The 17579-nt window shown below is 43.9% G+C and overlaps 1 protein-coding gene across 6 annotated transcripts in view; it reads right to left on the reverse strand.

The window, feature by feature from the left end:
- The window catches only part of VPS13B (vacuolar protein sorting 13 homolog B), a 1005617-nt gene that overhangs the window by 545844 nt on the left and 442194 nt on the right, over positions 1-17579 (reverse strand). For all 6 annotated transcript variants that reach the window (XM_075920304.2, XM_075920302.2, XM_075920305.2 and 3 more), the window contains one exon: positions 15144-15253. In XM_075920304.2, coding sequence (XP_075776419.2) covers positions 15144-15253 — 110 coding nt within the window. The remainder of the gene's footprint in view (positions 1-15143; positions 15254-17579) is intronic.

A 17579-nucleotide genomic window follows, 5' to 3' on the forward strand; every position in this document is an offset into this window, starting at 1 on the left:
TAATTTGCTAGCCTCTCTAATCTCCCTTAGCATTTCATAGTCACTATCACTATCCTGATCAGGTGATCAATAATATATCCCTACTGCTATATCCTTATTATTTTCACACTGAATTACTATCCATTGAGATTCTATGGAACATTTTGGCTCATTTAAGATTTTTACTTCATTTGATTCATTTTCTTTCACGGATAGTACCACTCCCCAACCAGCTCAACCTGTTCTGTCCTTCCGATATATTTTGTACCCTGGTATGACTATTTATTACAAAATAAAAGTTAAAAACTTTCATCAGCTCAGTAATAACCTGAAAAGTCCTTTCTATCCAGACAATGTGTGGTTGACCTGTAACAAGGGTTCATGATAAATGTACACTTTTTTAAAAAGGTGAAATATTTAGGCCAAAACCTTTTAAGGAGACTAGTCGGTTTGGGATGTATCTCTAGTGATGCCTTAAAGAGGCTTAATTTTTAAAAAATGCTGAAACATTCACCCTCTGAAAATCAGTTTTTATTTACAACAGCTCACGTTGGATACCCCGCAAGGCATCCGAAAATAACTATTACCAGGGCTCGACCAACCGCTGAATCTACTCACCCATGGCTCCGTGTGCCCCATTCACCAGCGCTTCACACATGTGCAGTGCCAGTCTGGCGCATGTGCAGTGCAGGGCTCACTAGTGACTCTCACCGGGGTTTCTCAAGCCCTGACTATTACACATTCTTGTGTCATATAATTTCTAACCTTTTTGGGTACAGTAATACATCTAAGGACTTTACTTCATGACCTTCAGAGTTTTCTAACAGTGACTACTGATTACATGGGAAGGAGGCTCTGGAAGAATTCCACTGCAATTTCAAATATTTCCACCGCACCATCAACCTCAGCCTGGACTAGTCCATTCAAGAGATCTACTTCCTGGACCCTAGGGTGCAAATAAATACCACCCTATTCCGAAAACCTACTGAGCACTATGGCTACCTTCATGCCTCCAGCTTCTATCCCAGACACACCACACAATCCAGTGTCTACAGCCAAGCACTAAGGTACAACCGCATCTCCTCCAACCCTTCAGACAGAGAAAAACATCTACAAGATCTTCACCAAGCATTCTAGAAACTACAATTCCCGCCCAAGAAAGTGAGGAAACAGATTAACAGAGCCAGATGTGTACCTAGAAGCCTCCTACTACAAGACAAGCCCAACAAAGAAACCAACAGAACACTTACAGTCCTCAGCTAAAACCTTTCCAACACATCATTGGTGATCAACAACCCATCCTGGACAATCCCTTACTTTCACAGGCCTTGGGAGGCGGGCCAGTTCTCGCCCACAGACAACCCACCAACCTGAAGCAAATTCTCACCAGCAACTATACACCACACCACAGTAACTCTAACTCAGGAACCGATCCCTGCAACAAACCTCGGTGCCAACTCTGCCCCCATATGTACACCAGCAACACCATCACAGGACCTAACCAGATCAGCCACGCCACCATGGGTTTATTCACCTGCACATCTATCAATGTAATATACACCATCATGTGCCAGCAATGCCCCTCTGCTATATACATTGGCCAAACTGGACAGTCCCTACGTAAAAGAATAAATGGACACAAATTAGATATCAGGAATGGTAATATACAAAAACCTGTAGGAGAACACTTCAATGTCCTTGGACACACAGTAGCAGATTTAAAGGTAGCCATCCTTTGTGTTTCAAACTCAGCTAATGAGGAAATTGTAAATAATTTTCATTTTATATATAATGTATGTGTACATGTATATATGTAGCTACACTTAATACTGATTTATTTGGTGAAAGTAGCCATTAATTTTTTAAAATGTAAACAGCTATCTTATAAATGTAACACACACTAGTGTGCGAATGTGCATAACTTTTTGACAAATTCATAGCATGGAATGCTTTATTACTTATTTATACTTCATAATACTAAATAGCTTAATAAATATGCTTTATAGCTACTGCACCAGAAATAGTGCTAAAAAAATTTACAATAATAATTTAAAACAATTAACAACGAGGAGTCCTTTGGCACCAATGTATTTGGTCATAAGCTTCTGTGGGGAAAAACTTTGTCACCCAATGTATCTGATGAAGTATGTTTTACCTACGAAAGCTTATGTCCAAATAAATCTGTTAATCTTTTACATGCCAAGGACTATGGATGTAAGTGACTACCCGAGTAGTCGACTACGTAATAAACTTAAGTTTATTGGGTAGTCGAGTCACTACTCAACTAATCGCTTTCCCCATTCCCTTAAAAGCCAGTTCCTCCCAGCACTGTCTCCATGATGCAGAGGAGACAGAGCTGCAGACATCCCGGAGCCAGTGCAAGTCGGCACTGCTTGATCCTGGCTCACACTACCCCGGGGAGTTACCCCATTGCAGCTCTGCATTTTAAATGCAGTAAGAGCCTTGTGAGCTGCCTGAATGCCCAGCTCCTACTACATTTAAACTGCAGAGCCACTACCCCCTTATCGACAAATTGAGTAGTCAATGGAAATTCCATCCCTATACAGGACTCCTCATTTTTTTTCAGATACAGACTAACACAGCTACCTCTTCAGACTAAAAACTTTTAAAACATCTAATTTAAAATTCTAAACAAAAATAGTTTAGTTTTTCATTTCAGATAGATGCAGCTTTTAAAATTATGGGGCATTACTATTAAAAATCAAAATGGCAGTCTTTCATTACTATGGGAATTGATCACACTACAGACCAATCACTAACAACTATATAACTAGGTTAGAAATATAGACTGGTCTTCCACTCCTGAGAGTTTGCAGTTCATCAAAAGAAGCTTAAAATCAATACCATATTTCATTACTATTCAATATAGAAATCTGGAGGCATTATGCAGATTTATGCAGGCATTCACAAAGTTGTCAAAGATTTTTTTTACATATTAAACCAAAGTTCACATTGTTCATTTTATTTAAAATGAAAAATGAATAGATGCATGTGGAAACCAAATATGATTATAGGAAAACATCCTCCTTTACCCCAGAGCACTGACCACATAGTCACAACAGGAACTATATGGATCCTTATTCAAATATGTAACAGCAGCCACATTTTGGCACGTATATTCACATCCCAAGGAAAAAAACACATAATATTAATACATTGTTAAACTATACATTGACACGATCAGACTCCCAAAATTCTGTTCTTCCTCCAAAATGAGGCAGGATGCTTACAATCAGAGGCATGCTGCTCCTAACTTTCCTTCCACTATTCCATTTCTAGTTTAAGAAAGTCAGAGAAAGAATGATGTACGTAAACTGGATGCGAGCTGGACAGCAAAGTTGACATATGTGCAGTTCAGAAATAAATGACTTCTCAAAATCCTAACTTGTTGGTATACGTTATCACTTTATGTAATCCACAGTTAAATAAATTGTTAATTTAATATTAATTACTAATGCAAAGTGGAATTTGCTATAGCATACACTGTTGTGTTTTAGTCTACTTTTATTACTAAGCATGTTTATTATAAGTGGGGTCCAGGACCAACCAAGAATGGGTCCATAAGCACAAACAGAGAGCAATGAGACAGTTCTTGCCCCAAAAAGCTTACAATCTAAATATACAACACAAACAGCATAGAAAAAGGGGTATAATTAAGGTATGATTTAAACATTGAGGTCATGATAGTCATGGATTCTATGATTTTATTGGACCTCTGTGACTCTGGCTTCAGTTGTCAGCATGTGGACAGAGCTGGGGCTGTGAGTTCCTGCCCCGGGACTATGTGGGTCCAGAGACAAAGATACAAACTGCCCCCATCCCACAGCTTTAGCCAGAGCTAAGGCTGTGTATCCACACCTGACCCCCTGCCACTTTGGCCAGTGATGGAGTCAGGGCAGTGCTCCCCTGACCCTCTGTTGCCAGATAGCTTTAAAATGAACAGGAAAGAAACAGCCTTTCTACTGACTTGTTTTTTTTAAAAAAAAAATATAGAGGAGAAATAGAAAAAGTTGAGAAACAGCAATAAGAACTATTAAAGACTTGGAGATACTTCCATATTAAGAGAAGAGTGAGACCACTTAGTTTAGAAAGTAGACATGGCAAAATGGTATAATTAATTAATTAATTAAATAGTAAAGAGCAGGAAAATCAGACATGTCCATTTCCTCCTCTCAATCTACAGGGACAAGGAAACAATCAATGAAATTGAAAGAAAAATAATTTAACACAAATAAAAAGAAATATATATTCTTTGTTTTTATTTTAACACAATACCTAATTAACTTGTGGAACTCAATTTCACAAGATGTGGCATTGAATGCCACTAAGGCTGCTTGAGATCTTGTGGAACGAGCAGTTATTTTACTTGTCAGGGAAATGCCAGCCAGATCACAACATACCTGAAAATACAAGAATGCTACCCAAAATTAAACCACCTATGAAGAGACTGGGAGACCCTTCTAGTCTGTGATTAACACAAATAGCTGGGTTGAAAATTCAACTTTTTAGCACTATCAATATAGAGAGTGAAAGCACTTCTAACAGGGTGTGCAAGGTCGCTTCTCTCTATTGGTCTGTAGTTTGAGGTAAAACATACTAAGTAATTGACTCGTAAACAGGAAAGTTAGATACCGCTTTAGAGAGAAATCTTGGAAATGGGAGCAAATATATTTCATCCTTAAAGAAAACCATATAAAGATATTCAGACATCAGAGCATGTAGCTCAGCCATAATCCTGGCAAAGTGATGGCTACTGTTAAAGTCAGGTTGAGTTATAACTGTAGCAAGGGGCACATTGCTAATAGTTAACAGATCAAACTAAATTCAAACCTCAAGAAGGAATAGGTTCTCTTTTCTGTAGGTACAATCTTTCCAGACCTTTAAATAATCTGATTGTCATTTCATTAGCAAAATTAGAATAGCAGCACTATTAAGGATGCAAAGTTGATAATACTTCTAGATAGACCTTGACAGAAACAATCACCAATCATGAATGTTTTAGGTACAACAGAAAGTCCAAGATATGCAGAACTGAAGAGTGCATTGGGGAAACTCCAAATTGACAAGACCACATAGAGAAATGCTTCCACATCAAAATATCAATAGTAGAATGCCCCCTAAAGACTATTTAACAAGACAAGGCAAAATTGCTCCAAAATAAGACTCCTGTCTGTGATTATCCATGTATCCCTTAGGCTGCTAACTGAAGTGCCCACAAGCTCCAGAGGAACACCTGACCAAGATCCTGCAAAATTATGCCTGGATTTTAAAAAAAGTGAAATTGGAGGCTCCACCTACAAATGCAAGAGAGTAGAGAACCAGTGCTGCGACCAGCCTGGGACAATTAGCAGAACCCAGGCATAGTTTTGTTTGATCTTTTGCAACACACTGTATGCAACTGCAATTGGAGGAAAAGTGGCAGAGCTTGTTCAACCAAGATAGTAGGCAAGTATCCAAGCAGAACCAGGATTGTGACCTTGTACTGAACAAAACTGATGGCATTTCCTGTTGGCCTGCATTGTAAATGCTGCTGAAAAATACACCTGGCTATATTCAGGTAGAGAGTCCACTTAGAGTGACTCAAACAATCTACTTAAATGGTCTGCAAGCTCATTCTGCAATCCTGGAAGGTAAGATTGAATTGGCAATGCCGCTGTGTGGCTTGTAAGGACAAATAGGATCTGGCCCAAGATAGGAAACCTTGAGTGGCTAGCAGACAGTCCTTAGCTTCCTCAGACTGATATATAAAGATATGAGAAACCTGTGAGGACTAAAACCTTGAATTTGTAAGGGGACCAAGATGGGCCCTACCACTAGGCAGACACATCTATCACTAATATTAGCAAAGATTGAGGAAGGCAAAGGGAATACCTATACATACTTTGTCCAAGTCTGTCTACAAATCTTGAGATGTTTGTATGCAGGTCAGGACATTCAATAGAGAGTTCAGTTGATGACAACTTGGTGAATAAAAGGAGGGTAGTCAATTCTGAGAAACCCCAAGATATAGTCTGATATATGCATGAAACTATGTACTCTAGGAGGCTGATACGGTTTGAAGCTACACTACTAAGTACTGATGAACTAGAAAACTATTTACAATAAATTTGCAATAAGCACTCGCTAAGGCAAGCCAAGCAAGTCCAATGGCCATTATGTATGGTACAAAGGAACCGAAAGGACTCTGGGGCAGCTGAACCCTTTATATTGGTCTCAGAGGAGTAGCTGTTAGTCTGCTGCTGTAAAAACAACAAGGAGTCCTGTGGCACCTTAAAAACTAACAGATTTATTTGGGCATAAGCTTTGGTGGGTCAAAACCATCAGATGCATGGAGTGGAAATCACAGAGGAAAGGAGAGAAGGAAGTTACTCACCTGTGAAGTAACGATTGTTCTTTGAGATGTGCCCCGTGGGTACTCCACTCTAGGTGTTGGGTCCTGTCCCGGTGCCGCGAATCGGAGAGCTATCAGAGCCGTGGTCCGCACATGCGTGGCTGCCAGAGGCGGCGTTCGTGACTTTGATGTGTTGTGCGCGGTCCGGCTTGCTCAATTCCTCTCAGCCACTTCCTGAAATGAGAAAATTAAAAATTCTGGAGTGGGGAGGAAGGGTGGGTCGTGGAGCACCCACGGGGCACATCTCGAAGAACAATCGTTACTTCACAGAGTGAGTAACTTCTTCTTCGAGTGGCCCCATGGGTGCTCCACTCTAGGTGACTTCGGAGCAGTACCTGAACACTAGAAGCGCTCCAGAATTAAGGTTTTTGAATATAGGAAAGGACTGCCGTAGCCACTGAGGAATCGGCAGCAAATTGGTTTACTATAGCATAATGCCTCATAAAGGTAGAATGCGAGGACCATGTTGCTGCTCGACAAATGTCTCGGAATGGAACACCTCTGAGAAAAGCTGTAGTCGTGGCTACTGCTCTCGTAGAATGGGCCTTAGGTGAACACAGAAGAGGTTTGTTACGTATGGAGTAACAGGTTGTAACACACGACACTATTAATCTTGTTGGGAAGTGACTGGTTGCCCTTTCGATCGATCTGCTAATGATACTATTAGGCAGTTCAATTTCCTAAAGTGTTGCGTTCTTTCGATCTAAAAAGCTAATGCCCTCCTCACATCAAGCGTGTGCAGCACTGCATCTTCCCCTGAAGCATGAGGCTTGGGATAAAAACAGGGAAGAGTAACTGGCTCGTTGATGTGGAAATCCGAACAAACTTTTGGAACAAATGGTGGATGAGATCTCAAAGTTACCGACTCCTTAGTAAACACTGTGTGAGGAGGTGATGACATGAACGCAGCTATTTTGCTCACGCTGCAGGATGATGTAATGGAAAGCAGAAAAAGCAATTTTGTGGTTAGAAGCTGCAATGGTATCGTAGCCAAGGGGGGGTGCGTGTCAGGGAATCCAGAACGAAGTCTAAATTCCAAGAAGGTGGTGGTGGTCGTCGTGGTGGGTTGAGGTTCGTAAGTCCCTTCAGAAAACCTCTTACTGATGGGATAAGCAAATACAGAGAACCCATTCTGACCCCGATGAAAAGCACTAATTGCTGCTACATGCACTCGCAGTGAAGCTATTGCAATGCCTGTGTCGTGGAAGTGCAAAATATAATCAAGTATCTGGGATATTCCTGCGACGTGAGCATCCCTTCCATCATTGCCACATCACGCTTCAAATCTGGTCCACTTGGAAAGGTAGGTCTTTCGAGTGGAGTCTTTTCTGCTGTGTACTAATACGTGCTTGACCCTCTGTGAGCATAAGCGTTCGACCAGGTTGAACCAGCGAGCATCCACGCGGTGAGGTGTCAGGTTTCGGGTTTCGGATGACAAAGGGAGCCATTGTCTTGAGTCAAGCGGTTCAGAAGCAGAGGAAGGGTGTATGGTGCCCTGATGGACATCTGGTGGAGTATTGAATACCAAGGCTGCCGTGGCCAAGCTGGGGCTATGAGGACTACTTGAGCCCTTTCTATAGTGATCTTTTCCAGGATCCTGGGAACTAGGATGATCGGAGGAAAAGCATATAGTAGTGACATTCCCCAATGTGAAGAAAAGCATCTCCCAAGGAGTGGCGCCCGACCCCTGCCTTGGAGCAATAATTGGGGCACTTGGCGTTGGCAGCAGTAGCGAACAGATCTATTGAGGGGAACCCCCATTGGGTGAAAATACCATGCAGAATGTCTGTGCGAAATTCCCACTAGTGGTAGTGGGAAAACAGCCTGCTGAGTGAGTCCGCAATAGTATTCTGGACACCTGGCAAGTAGGTGGCTGTCAGGACATTATTGATGCAGATACACCAGTGCCACAAGCGCATCGCTTCTATACAGAGGGATCAGGATCGAGCCCCTCCCTGTCTGTTTACGTAGTACATGGTGGCAATATTGTCCGTAAGGATTCTGACGGTCGTGTTCCTTATGTGGGACTGAAAATGCTGACATGTGTGACACACTGCTCTTAACTCGAGAATGTTGATATGTAAGAGCATCTCCTGAGGAGACCAGCGACCTTGAACCATCATGTCGTCTATATGCACTCCCCAGCCAGTAAGGGACGCATCCGTTGTTATTTGCTTCGAAGGTTGTGGGCGGTGAAAAGGAATGCCCGCCATAAGATTGGTTGACGTGGTCCACCATTGCAGAGATTGTTGTACATGCGGTGGTATCACCACCATTTTCTGAATGCTGTCCCTCACCGGAGTGTATACTGTAGTCAGCCAGTGTTGGAGGCAGCGAAAATGTAACCTTGCGTTTTGAACAATAGTTGTTGAGACAGCCATGTGCCCCAGTAGTTGTAACGACACTCTGATGGGAATCGTCGGGGCATACATCAGCACGTGAACAAGATCTCGAATGGTGGCGAAACTTTCGGCAGGTAAGTAAGCGCGCGCTGTTCTCAAGTCAAGCCTCACCCTTATGAAAATCAGCTCTTGTGTAGGTTCTGGCGAGGATTTCTGCATGTTTATGAGGAGACCCAGAGAGTGAAAAACCTGAGAGGCTGTTGTCACCATGTGTTTGGCCTCTGAATATGTTAGGCCTCTTCTGAGGCAATCGTCCAAGTATGGGAAAATTGTCACTCCCAGTCTGCGCAAGTGGGCAGCCACTACCGCTAAGGTTTTGGTGAAAACTCTGGGTGCACATGCCAACCCGAAAGGTAGTACTCTGTACTGGGAATGTTCTTGACCTAGTTGGAAACTGAGAAAATGCCTGTGTGCCACATGGATCGCTATGTGGAAGTAGGCGTCTTGCAGGTCAAGGACTGCAAACCAGTCCCCCTTGTTCAACAACGGAATAATGGCTTTCAGGGTCACCATCTTGAAGCGATCTTTCCTGAGGTAGAGGTTTAACTTGAGTAGGTCCAAAATGGTTCTCGACCCTCCTGTCTTCTTTGGGGTAAGGAAGTACCGGGAATAAAATCCTTTCCCCCGAAACTGACTTAGTACCCACTCTATTGCACCGATATTCAGAAGGCGCTGAACTTCTTGCTTCAGCAAATGCTTGTGAGAGGCGTGCCTGAAAAGGGACGGAGTAGGAGGGTAGTAGGGGGAATGGATAGAAAGGGGATGGAGAGACCAGATTGTACCACTTCCAGTACCCACTTGTCCGCGGTGATACTGGACCAGTGAAGGTGGTGCTGTTTTAAGCAATGGTGAAACAGGTGTAAAGGGTTCTGTGGTACGTTGAACGTGGGAATCGTGCTTGCGTCCTCGAAGGGAAAGTCAAATTTGCTGCTTTGGTACAGGTTGATTGGATGAATGGTTCGTTTGAGATCTCTTACGTTGAGGACGCTGCCAGAAGCGCTGGTTGTCTTGAGGACGTGGTTGATTCTTATTGAACGCATAATCGTACCTCCATTGGTAAGGTGTAGCCAGACACAAACCCCATCTTGTTTCCCCCCCCCCAGAGAGCAAGAGAAAGGCAGTCAGCCTTTGATGCCCTGGGAACGCAGGTGTGGTGCCTGTCCCTGACTCTACCATAAACAGAAACCAGACAGTAAATGGGCTAGCTGACGACTGGGAGGCCTCCCGTCGCCGTGATGGCTAGTATCAGTAATTGACACGCCTGCACTGTCTCGGGAGAGGAATCTTCGCCCATCACATACCAGAGGTGCCCATTGTCTGCATCTTCCCAGGTGTGAATTATGCTTTGCACCCTTCGTGGGAAACTTGGCATTCAAAGCCATTTTTCCTAATTGGCCACTTGAGACCAGGAAGAAGCCCATGTGACCAAGGGGCATAAAGAGGGTTGAGTTGCCCGCCCAATTTGAGCTCCAATCATCTATACCTGCTGGCAGGTATTGATTGTCTCCCGAGGTCTGTGGGACGCCCAACCTCGCCCTATTTCTTCCCAAGGGATTGAGAGAAAGACGCTGGCCACGCCAAGTCTGGAACGCAGGGGTGAGAATATATACCTGCTATGTGTCTATTTTGCATGCATTTAATAAGAGCTCAGAGAACCAAAAGGGTTTCATGGTACCTGTAAGTAACTTATTAGTGTAATTTCTGTCCTGTCCTTTGTAGTGTCTGTGTTATCTGTAACACAGCAGTAGCATTTAACAACTAAGTTTACCCTGTAACAATAAAATAGTAACTGTTTAAGCTTTAACCTGACTCCTTCAGTTGCTGTAACAAAACCAAGCACAATTTAAAAGAACTTCAGCCGGTCATAAGGGACTCACTGCCCTGACCGTCGGCTGACATAAGGGTAGTAGCGCTTACTTTTATAGGGAGGTGTGTACATTCCCAAGGTACGTAAAGTGGTACAGGAGTCTTTGCCAGAATGAAGAACTTTGTTGGTGTTACTAGCGAAGAGCTTTTGTTTATCAAAGGGTAGGTCTTCCACTTTATTCTGAAGCTCCCGCGGATGATAACCAGGAAGACCATCTCATCGCGACCCCCATAGCCGTAGCCCATGCAGCCATGTTGGCCACATCCCATGGCCATCTGCAGAGTAGTATTACAGGCTATATATCCTTCTTGGACAATGGCTTTCAGCAAGGGCTTCTTGGTATCAGGAAGATATTGTAGTAGCTCTGTAAGCTTTGAGTAGTTATCAAAATTGTGGTTAGAAAGGTGGGCCATATAGTTTGTGATTCGTAACAATAACGTAGCCGAAGAGTAAATCTTTCTTCCAAAAATGTCCAATTTTTTATTATCCTTGTCTTGGACCGTATTCTCATATTGGGGACCTTTAGCTCTATGCTGTACCACATCAACAACCAGGGAATTGGGTTGAGGGTGACTGAAAAGGAAATCCAGTCCTTTAGCGGGTACAAAATACTTCCTATCAACCCTCTTACTAGTTGGGGCAGCCAATGTAGGAGTCTGCCATATTTCGTCTGCCACTACCATGATGGCCTCATCAATAGGAAGGGTGATCTTTGCCCACTGCTGTTGACATAGATTCTTCAAAAACAATGTTTCTTTACTGGTACGTCCATTAATTGTATCTCCTGTGTGTTCGCAACCCTCTTGAACAGATCCTGGAACTGCTTCAGGTCATCCAAGGGAGGAGCATCATCTGGAATCATTGCTTCATCTGGGAAAGAGGAGGAACAGTTGGCTGGGGGAATGTGTGGTTGAGGATCTTCTGTATCGGACAGCTTAACCGAATGTTCCTGACGGATGGTTAAGTTTTCCAATGGAGGCGGAGAAAACAATTGCTGTGGATGGTCAGGTAAGTGTTGCGCACTGGGTAATGGACGGTTACATGAAGAGCCTCTATAGCATAGGGTAGCACGGCCAGGGAGGGGGCGGCCATAATCATCCCTGTGGCAGCGGCCATAGTAGTGGTCCGACTGCGCTGGCGAAGAATATCTGGAAGATCTTGAACTGCGGATGTAGTAGACCTGACATAGCGACCATCTTGGTGATCTACGCCTTGGTGACCTCCTGGGGGAGCGAGAATGCGATAGAGAGCATCTTGATTTTATATAAACTGTGTCCCCACATGAGGGTCTTCTAAGTAGCTGGTAAGAAGGTAAGAGGCTATAGTCCTGGTGCCGTTGGTATCTGGGTGGGGAAAGAGACGGTCCCAGGGAGAAGACAAGCGAGGGGGATAATGCCCTGTAGGTTTTCTTTCCCCGGAGCTTTACAAGGCAGTGAAGCCTTGTCAATTTCAGCTGCAGGTGGAGAGCTCAGGGCTGAACATGGCTACAGTGCCAATGGAACCCCACATGAGGGCGGTGTTGGCGGTGCCGAGGAGAAGCCCGGTGCTGGCAGATCAGAGAACGCCTGCGGTGCCGCTTAGGATGTTTGCCGGCTCGGCACCGGGGGGTTAAAAAGCGCCCCAGCCGGTGCCGCTAGAGGAGCCGCTGGTGGTGCCGGCTTGCACGCTCCCGCTGATGCCGGCTTTTGAGCTATTGCTGGAGCCGGTGCCACTGCCACTTGTAGTCCTGGCTCAGGCCATCTCCTCACCCTAGGAGCCCGTTGATACCCTGGGGCAGGTGCCCCTGATGATTTGTCAGGACATTTGACTTTGGTGGTGGCAGACAGGCATCACGCTGGGGACGCCTTAGCTTTCTTAATAACAGTCATCCCAGGAGACGCTGCCCGCCATTTCTGGGCTGCTATGCCAGAGGCAGGTACGGCATCGGACTCCAGCGCCTCGCCATAAAGGATGAGTTTGAGGCGCAAGTCTTGATCCCTATGAGCCCTCGCCGTTAACTTGCAACAGTGAGTGCATTTCTGGGGAACATGTGTCTCACCCAGGCACCTCACACAAGAATCGTGTCTGTCCGACACCGGCATAGGCTCCCGGCAGACGGAGCATTTTTTAAAGCCGGGGGATCCTGGCATGCTGAATTAGGGGGGAGGGAGAAATTGAGTAGTATCTCCTCCGCTTGTCCCTTTAACTTGTTGGTGAGATTCAGTCCGTTTTCCTTTTCTTCTTTTTTTTTTAAACTAGAAATCAACAAGAACTAAATAATTAATCAGACTCTGAACTATTTACAAATGTGAAGGCTTCTTTGAAAAAGCAGTTGCGAAAGTGAAACTGACAAGCAGGAGTTCTCATCCGCAACCGAGGGTGGCTGAGAGGAACTGAGCAAGCCGAACCGCGTGCAACACATCAAAGGCGCGAACGCCGCCTCTGGCAGCCACGCATGTGTGGTCCAAAGGACCACGGCTCTGATAGCTCTCCAATTCGTGGCACCGGGACGGGACCCAACACCTAGAGTGGAGCACCCACGGGGCCACTCGAAGAAGAATATATAATTCTACTCCATGCATCTGACAAAGTGGTTTTGACGCACAAAAGCTTACGCCCAAATAAATCTGTCAGGGTATGTTTACACTAGCCACCCTAGTTCGAACTAGGGTGGCTAATGTAGTCATTTGAACTTGCAATGAAGCCCGGGATTAAAATATCCCGGGCTTTATTTGCATGTTCCCGGGCGCCGCCATTTTAAAATGCCCGGTAGTTCAGACTCCCTGCCTGCGGCTACACGCAGTACAGGCTAGGTAGTTCGAACTAAAGCCGCTAATTTGGACTACCATTACTCCTCCTGCAATGAAGAGTAACGGTAGTCCGAATTAGGGGCTTTAGTTCGAACTACCTAGCCTGTGCCGCGTGTAGCCGCAGGCAGGGAGTACGAACTACCGGGCATTTAAAAATGGCGGCTCCCGGGAACATGCAAATAAAGCCCGGGATATTTTAATCCCGGGCTTCATTTGCAAATTTGAATGACTACATTAGCCACCCTAGTTCGAACTAGGGTGGCTAGTGTAGACATACCCTCAGTCTTTAAGGTGCTACAGAATTCCTCATCCTTTATATCAGCATATAATTGTGGGAATTGGTAAACCATGCTTAAGCTACCTGATGGATATGACTATAGAAGATATTTCTGATGACTGTCAGCGGGGCGCACGCACACACCAAGACTGTAATGCCATAGGCCACTCCAGAACCCACCCCACCTGCCTACCTTGAGCCTGTCCCTTATCCTGCCTCAAAAATGCAGATGTGCAATCTCTTAAAGTAGAACCTTCACTGTAGATTTTGTGTCAGAGTCTTGACACCTAGTAGACAAGTCTGAGTAGCTGTGACCGAACATTCAAGGGCCATCAACAGTGAATAATTGTTCCTTACTAATTTAATGTGTTTTATATGAGCAGGTCCACTTACTTTGAATGCCTTTCTACATGAAAGCTAACAAGTGAGGAGCCCTAGAGCTTGGACCTAGCCTTGTCCCCAATTCACTGAGACAGAGTCAGTTTTAAAAACTATTAAGTCAGAGAAGTGAAGATGGCCATGTTCAGAAGGTCAGAAGGGTTACGTGGTGCTTAAGTTTTCAGACCATGAATCACTGGATAGTGAGGTCAGAATGAAGGAAATTGTGTTCAGAAGGTTGTTTTCCATAAATGTGCAACTCCCTTGTACTTCTTGAAGAGATAAGTGTGTGAGGCAAGATATTCCTGACAAGCCTTGCTTTACTGTCACATTGCCCCTGAAGGGTATAATTAAGTAACCCAATTTCCAACAGCCAGGTGAACTCTGCGGGGAATGTATCTAAGCAACTGTGGGTTTGGGAGGGCTGTGGCACTGGTATTGAGATCTTGGTGTCTGGATTGCAAGATACTTCCTAAGAAGAGTATCTGATCGGGGCTTGCACTGGGGAGTGCACCAGATAGGTCTACGTAGCAGTTGGGAGAGCTAGAACCCGGAAAATAGCAGTGTGGCCCAGTGGCACTGGCTACAGCTTTGGGCTAGGTTAGGATACCAAGGTGTTAGGAAGGGCTGCATTCAGGTAGCTAATCTGAGCTATCATCTGTGCCACTAGACCTGCAGTGCTATTTTAATCGCAGTAGCTCAAGCAGAGCTAGCTTTTGTACATCGACTAATATTAGAAATTTTACCTCCCAACAGCTGAGTATACATGCCACTGAAGGTAGTGATCAGTTACTATCAAGACCCAGGGACTTGAAGCATATGGGATCTAGAGATTAAATCCAATCAAAACAGAGTGTGGGACAAGGACATGTTGTGATGGTATCCTTTATAATAAATATAGTCTGAAATAACAAAACATAAGCATTTCACATTAAATGAAAGAATGTAGCATTGCAAAAAAGGTTACTTCTATATACACACACACACACACACACACACACACACACACACACACAACTGATTTCTCAAGAATTCCTACCTGTTGGATGTGTCTACTACTTCGTTTCTGAGGTTGGTACAGAAGCCAAGTATATAAGACTGGATCAATATTGACTGCTAATCCCTGCACACTGGCCAAAAGTACAGCACCTAGATATCATAAACAGAAAATGAAATTAAAAAGATAAAAAAGATAAACACACATATGTTTTCTTCAGTATCATAAATGCTCTCTCTGAAAAAAAATTACCATTGTGCAGTGATTACCCTTTAAAGATTCACTCCAGTTTTAGAGATGTAACCATTTCAAGACTAGGTAACACAAACCACTCAAGTATGATAAAATGGAATTAACTTTTTAATTGTGAACACAGAATGTACTGTAAATTTACCAGATGCCTCTTTTGATTACTTTGGGATGTTTAAAATGTTATTGATAGCATAATACAATATGAATGCTTTTGCAAAATGGCAATTTTGAAAGTGATAAAGATTTCTAAGTACAACATATGACCCTACATCTTTACAAAGAGAATCAGAAAAAGTATCGTGTATATACTTGAACATAAGCCCATTCGTTTATAAGATGACCCCCCAAATTAGAGAGAAAAATGGTAAAAAGTCACTGACCCGTTTATAAGTCAAATCTAGGGTACAGACATCCAGTCCCAGCTCCTCAGGGTCAGCATCAGCATGGAGGCTCTCAGCTGAGCTTTTAGAACATCACAGTTTAACACTGAGCTTTTATCACTTCCAGGCTGAAAGATTTGCTGGCTGCTGGGAAGTGTTAAAACTCATTGTTAAAGCTTTAAGTATTATCAATGTTATCAGTTAAGAGTGTTATCAGTTAAGTGTCCCTCAACTGAGAGACTCCATGCTAGCAGCTAGCAAGTCCTCCAGCATAAGTTGCTTTGTGCAGCTTGGAAAAAAACAGATCACAAGCCCACTCCCCCCACCCCAGCTCTTCACAGCAGGATTTTTTTTTGCAAAAGAAGTCAGTTTCTGAATGAGTATATACAGTAAATTGGAAAGGAGGAAAGAACAACAGAGATTCTCACAGAAGAAAATAATTCTGCATAATGTTAACCTCTGCATACAAAAGCCCCTTGCACATCACATAAGATTGCTGTTAATTTCTGACCATCAATGATTTCATAAATTATTCACAGTCTTTGAGGAAGCCCAATGACAGGTTGGAGCATAAGGGGGGATTTCCCTGGGACCCGGAGATTCATAGGGGAACAGTGCTCCCAGTCACCGCCACTGCTACTGTGGCAGCAACTAGAGATGCAGGCCCCTTTGAATTGCTGCAGGAGTGCCCTTACATGCTGTTCTGAGGGCTTGGGAAGAGGGGAATTGCAGTCTGCAGGGTGCTAAGGACTGACTGTCCCTGACCCTGCCCCTTCAGGGGAATGGAACCAGGTGCCTTCCACATCTTGCCTCAAGGCCAGCATAGACTGTGGGCCCTGCTGCCTTTGGGTCAAGTCCTTCACGACTGTCTTTGGAAGACAGTTTGGAAGATTTTAGGAATCATGAAAGCCAATCAACTTCTCTAAACACCTACATTTCACAAGGCTTCCCCTAACTTTGGGGAAGGGAGGTGGACCTGAACAAATACTTCTTCTTGTTCACTGCAGAATTCCCAGTTCTGGCTAGGATCATATGTATTTCTGCTAATTACCCTTATTGAGATGGACAGGCCTTACTCCCTCACTATTGCAATAGACTGCATAAAAATTTAAAATGAACCTAAACAGTGAACCTAAAAAGTTGGACAGATTCCAGACACAAAGTTACAGCTCACTTCATTTATAGTATAGACCGCAAAGTTCTCATGGAAAATGAAGTGCATCACAAAGGCCAATGCTACTGATCACCATTTTTACTGCCCAAGGCACCTCCAAATTAAGGGGGGGCCCTCAATTGTGGTCATACCCCTTTGGCTTCTGATAAGCGGTCAGTCTGACAATTCATAACCACTCTTTTGTTTCCAGCACCTGCTGAGGCTTCTGTGTTTCTCTCAGAGTCAGAGCAGTAAAACAGTTGGAGAAAGAACAAACCCAAATGTCCAGCCGAGACCTTTTGGGAAGATTAGTGGGTTGCGGAAATCACAAGACAGCAGAACTGAGTATATCATATAAACCCCTATTCATCACATCACAAAAGTGAGAAACTTGGCAGCTTTGCAAATGCTGTGGGGAAAAAGGAAGCAGCAAACAAAATGGAGAAAATACACAAAAATTCTTGGTTTTCCTTTTTACTTTTTTTCCTGAAAACACAGCTGTTTTCACAAAAAATCATGAATGTAACCCAAAGCGTACTTCTCTCCCTAGACTCTTCTCAGCCAACAGAAACACTATGGAAGAACTGAGCCTTGTAGCCCCGGGCCCAAAGAAAGCAATTTAACCCATTCTCCTCTCATCCTTCTCCTCCCTCCCCCCCCAAAAAAAACCCCAAACACTTGCAATTGGACATT

The sequence above is a fragment of the Pelodiscus sinensis genome, chromosome 2 (assembly GCF_052426305.1).
Source record: "Pelodiscus sinensis isolate ZL-2025 chromosome 2, ASM5242630v1, whole genome shotgun sequence".
Lineage (NCBI taxonomy): Eukaryota > Metazoa > Chordata > Testudines > Trionychidae > Pelodiscus > Pelodiscus sinensis.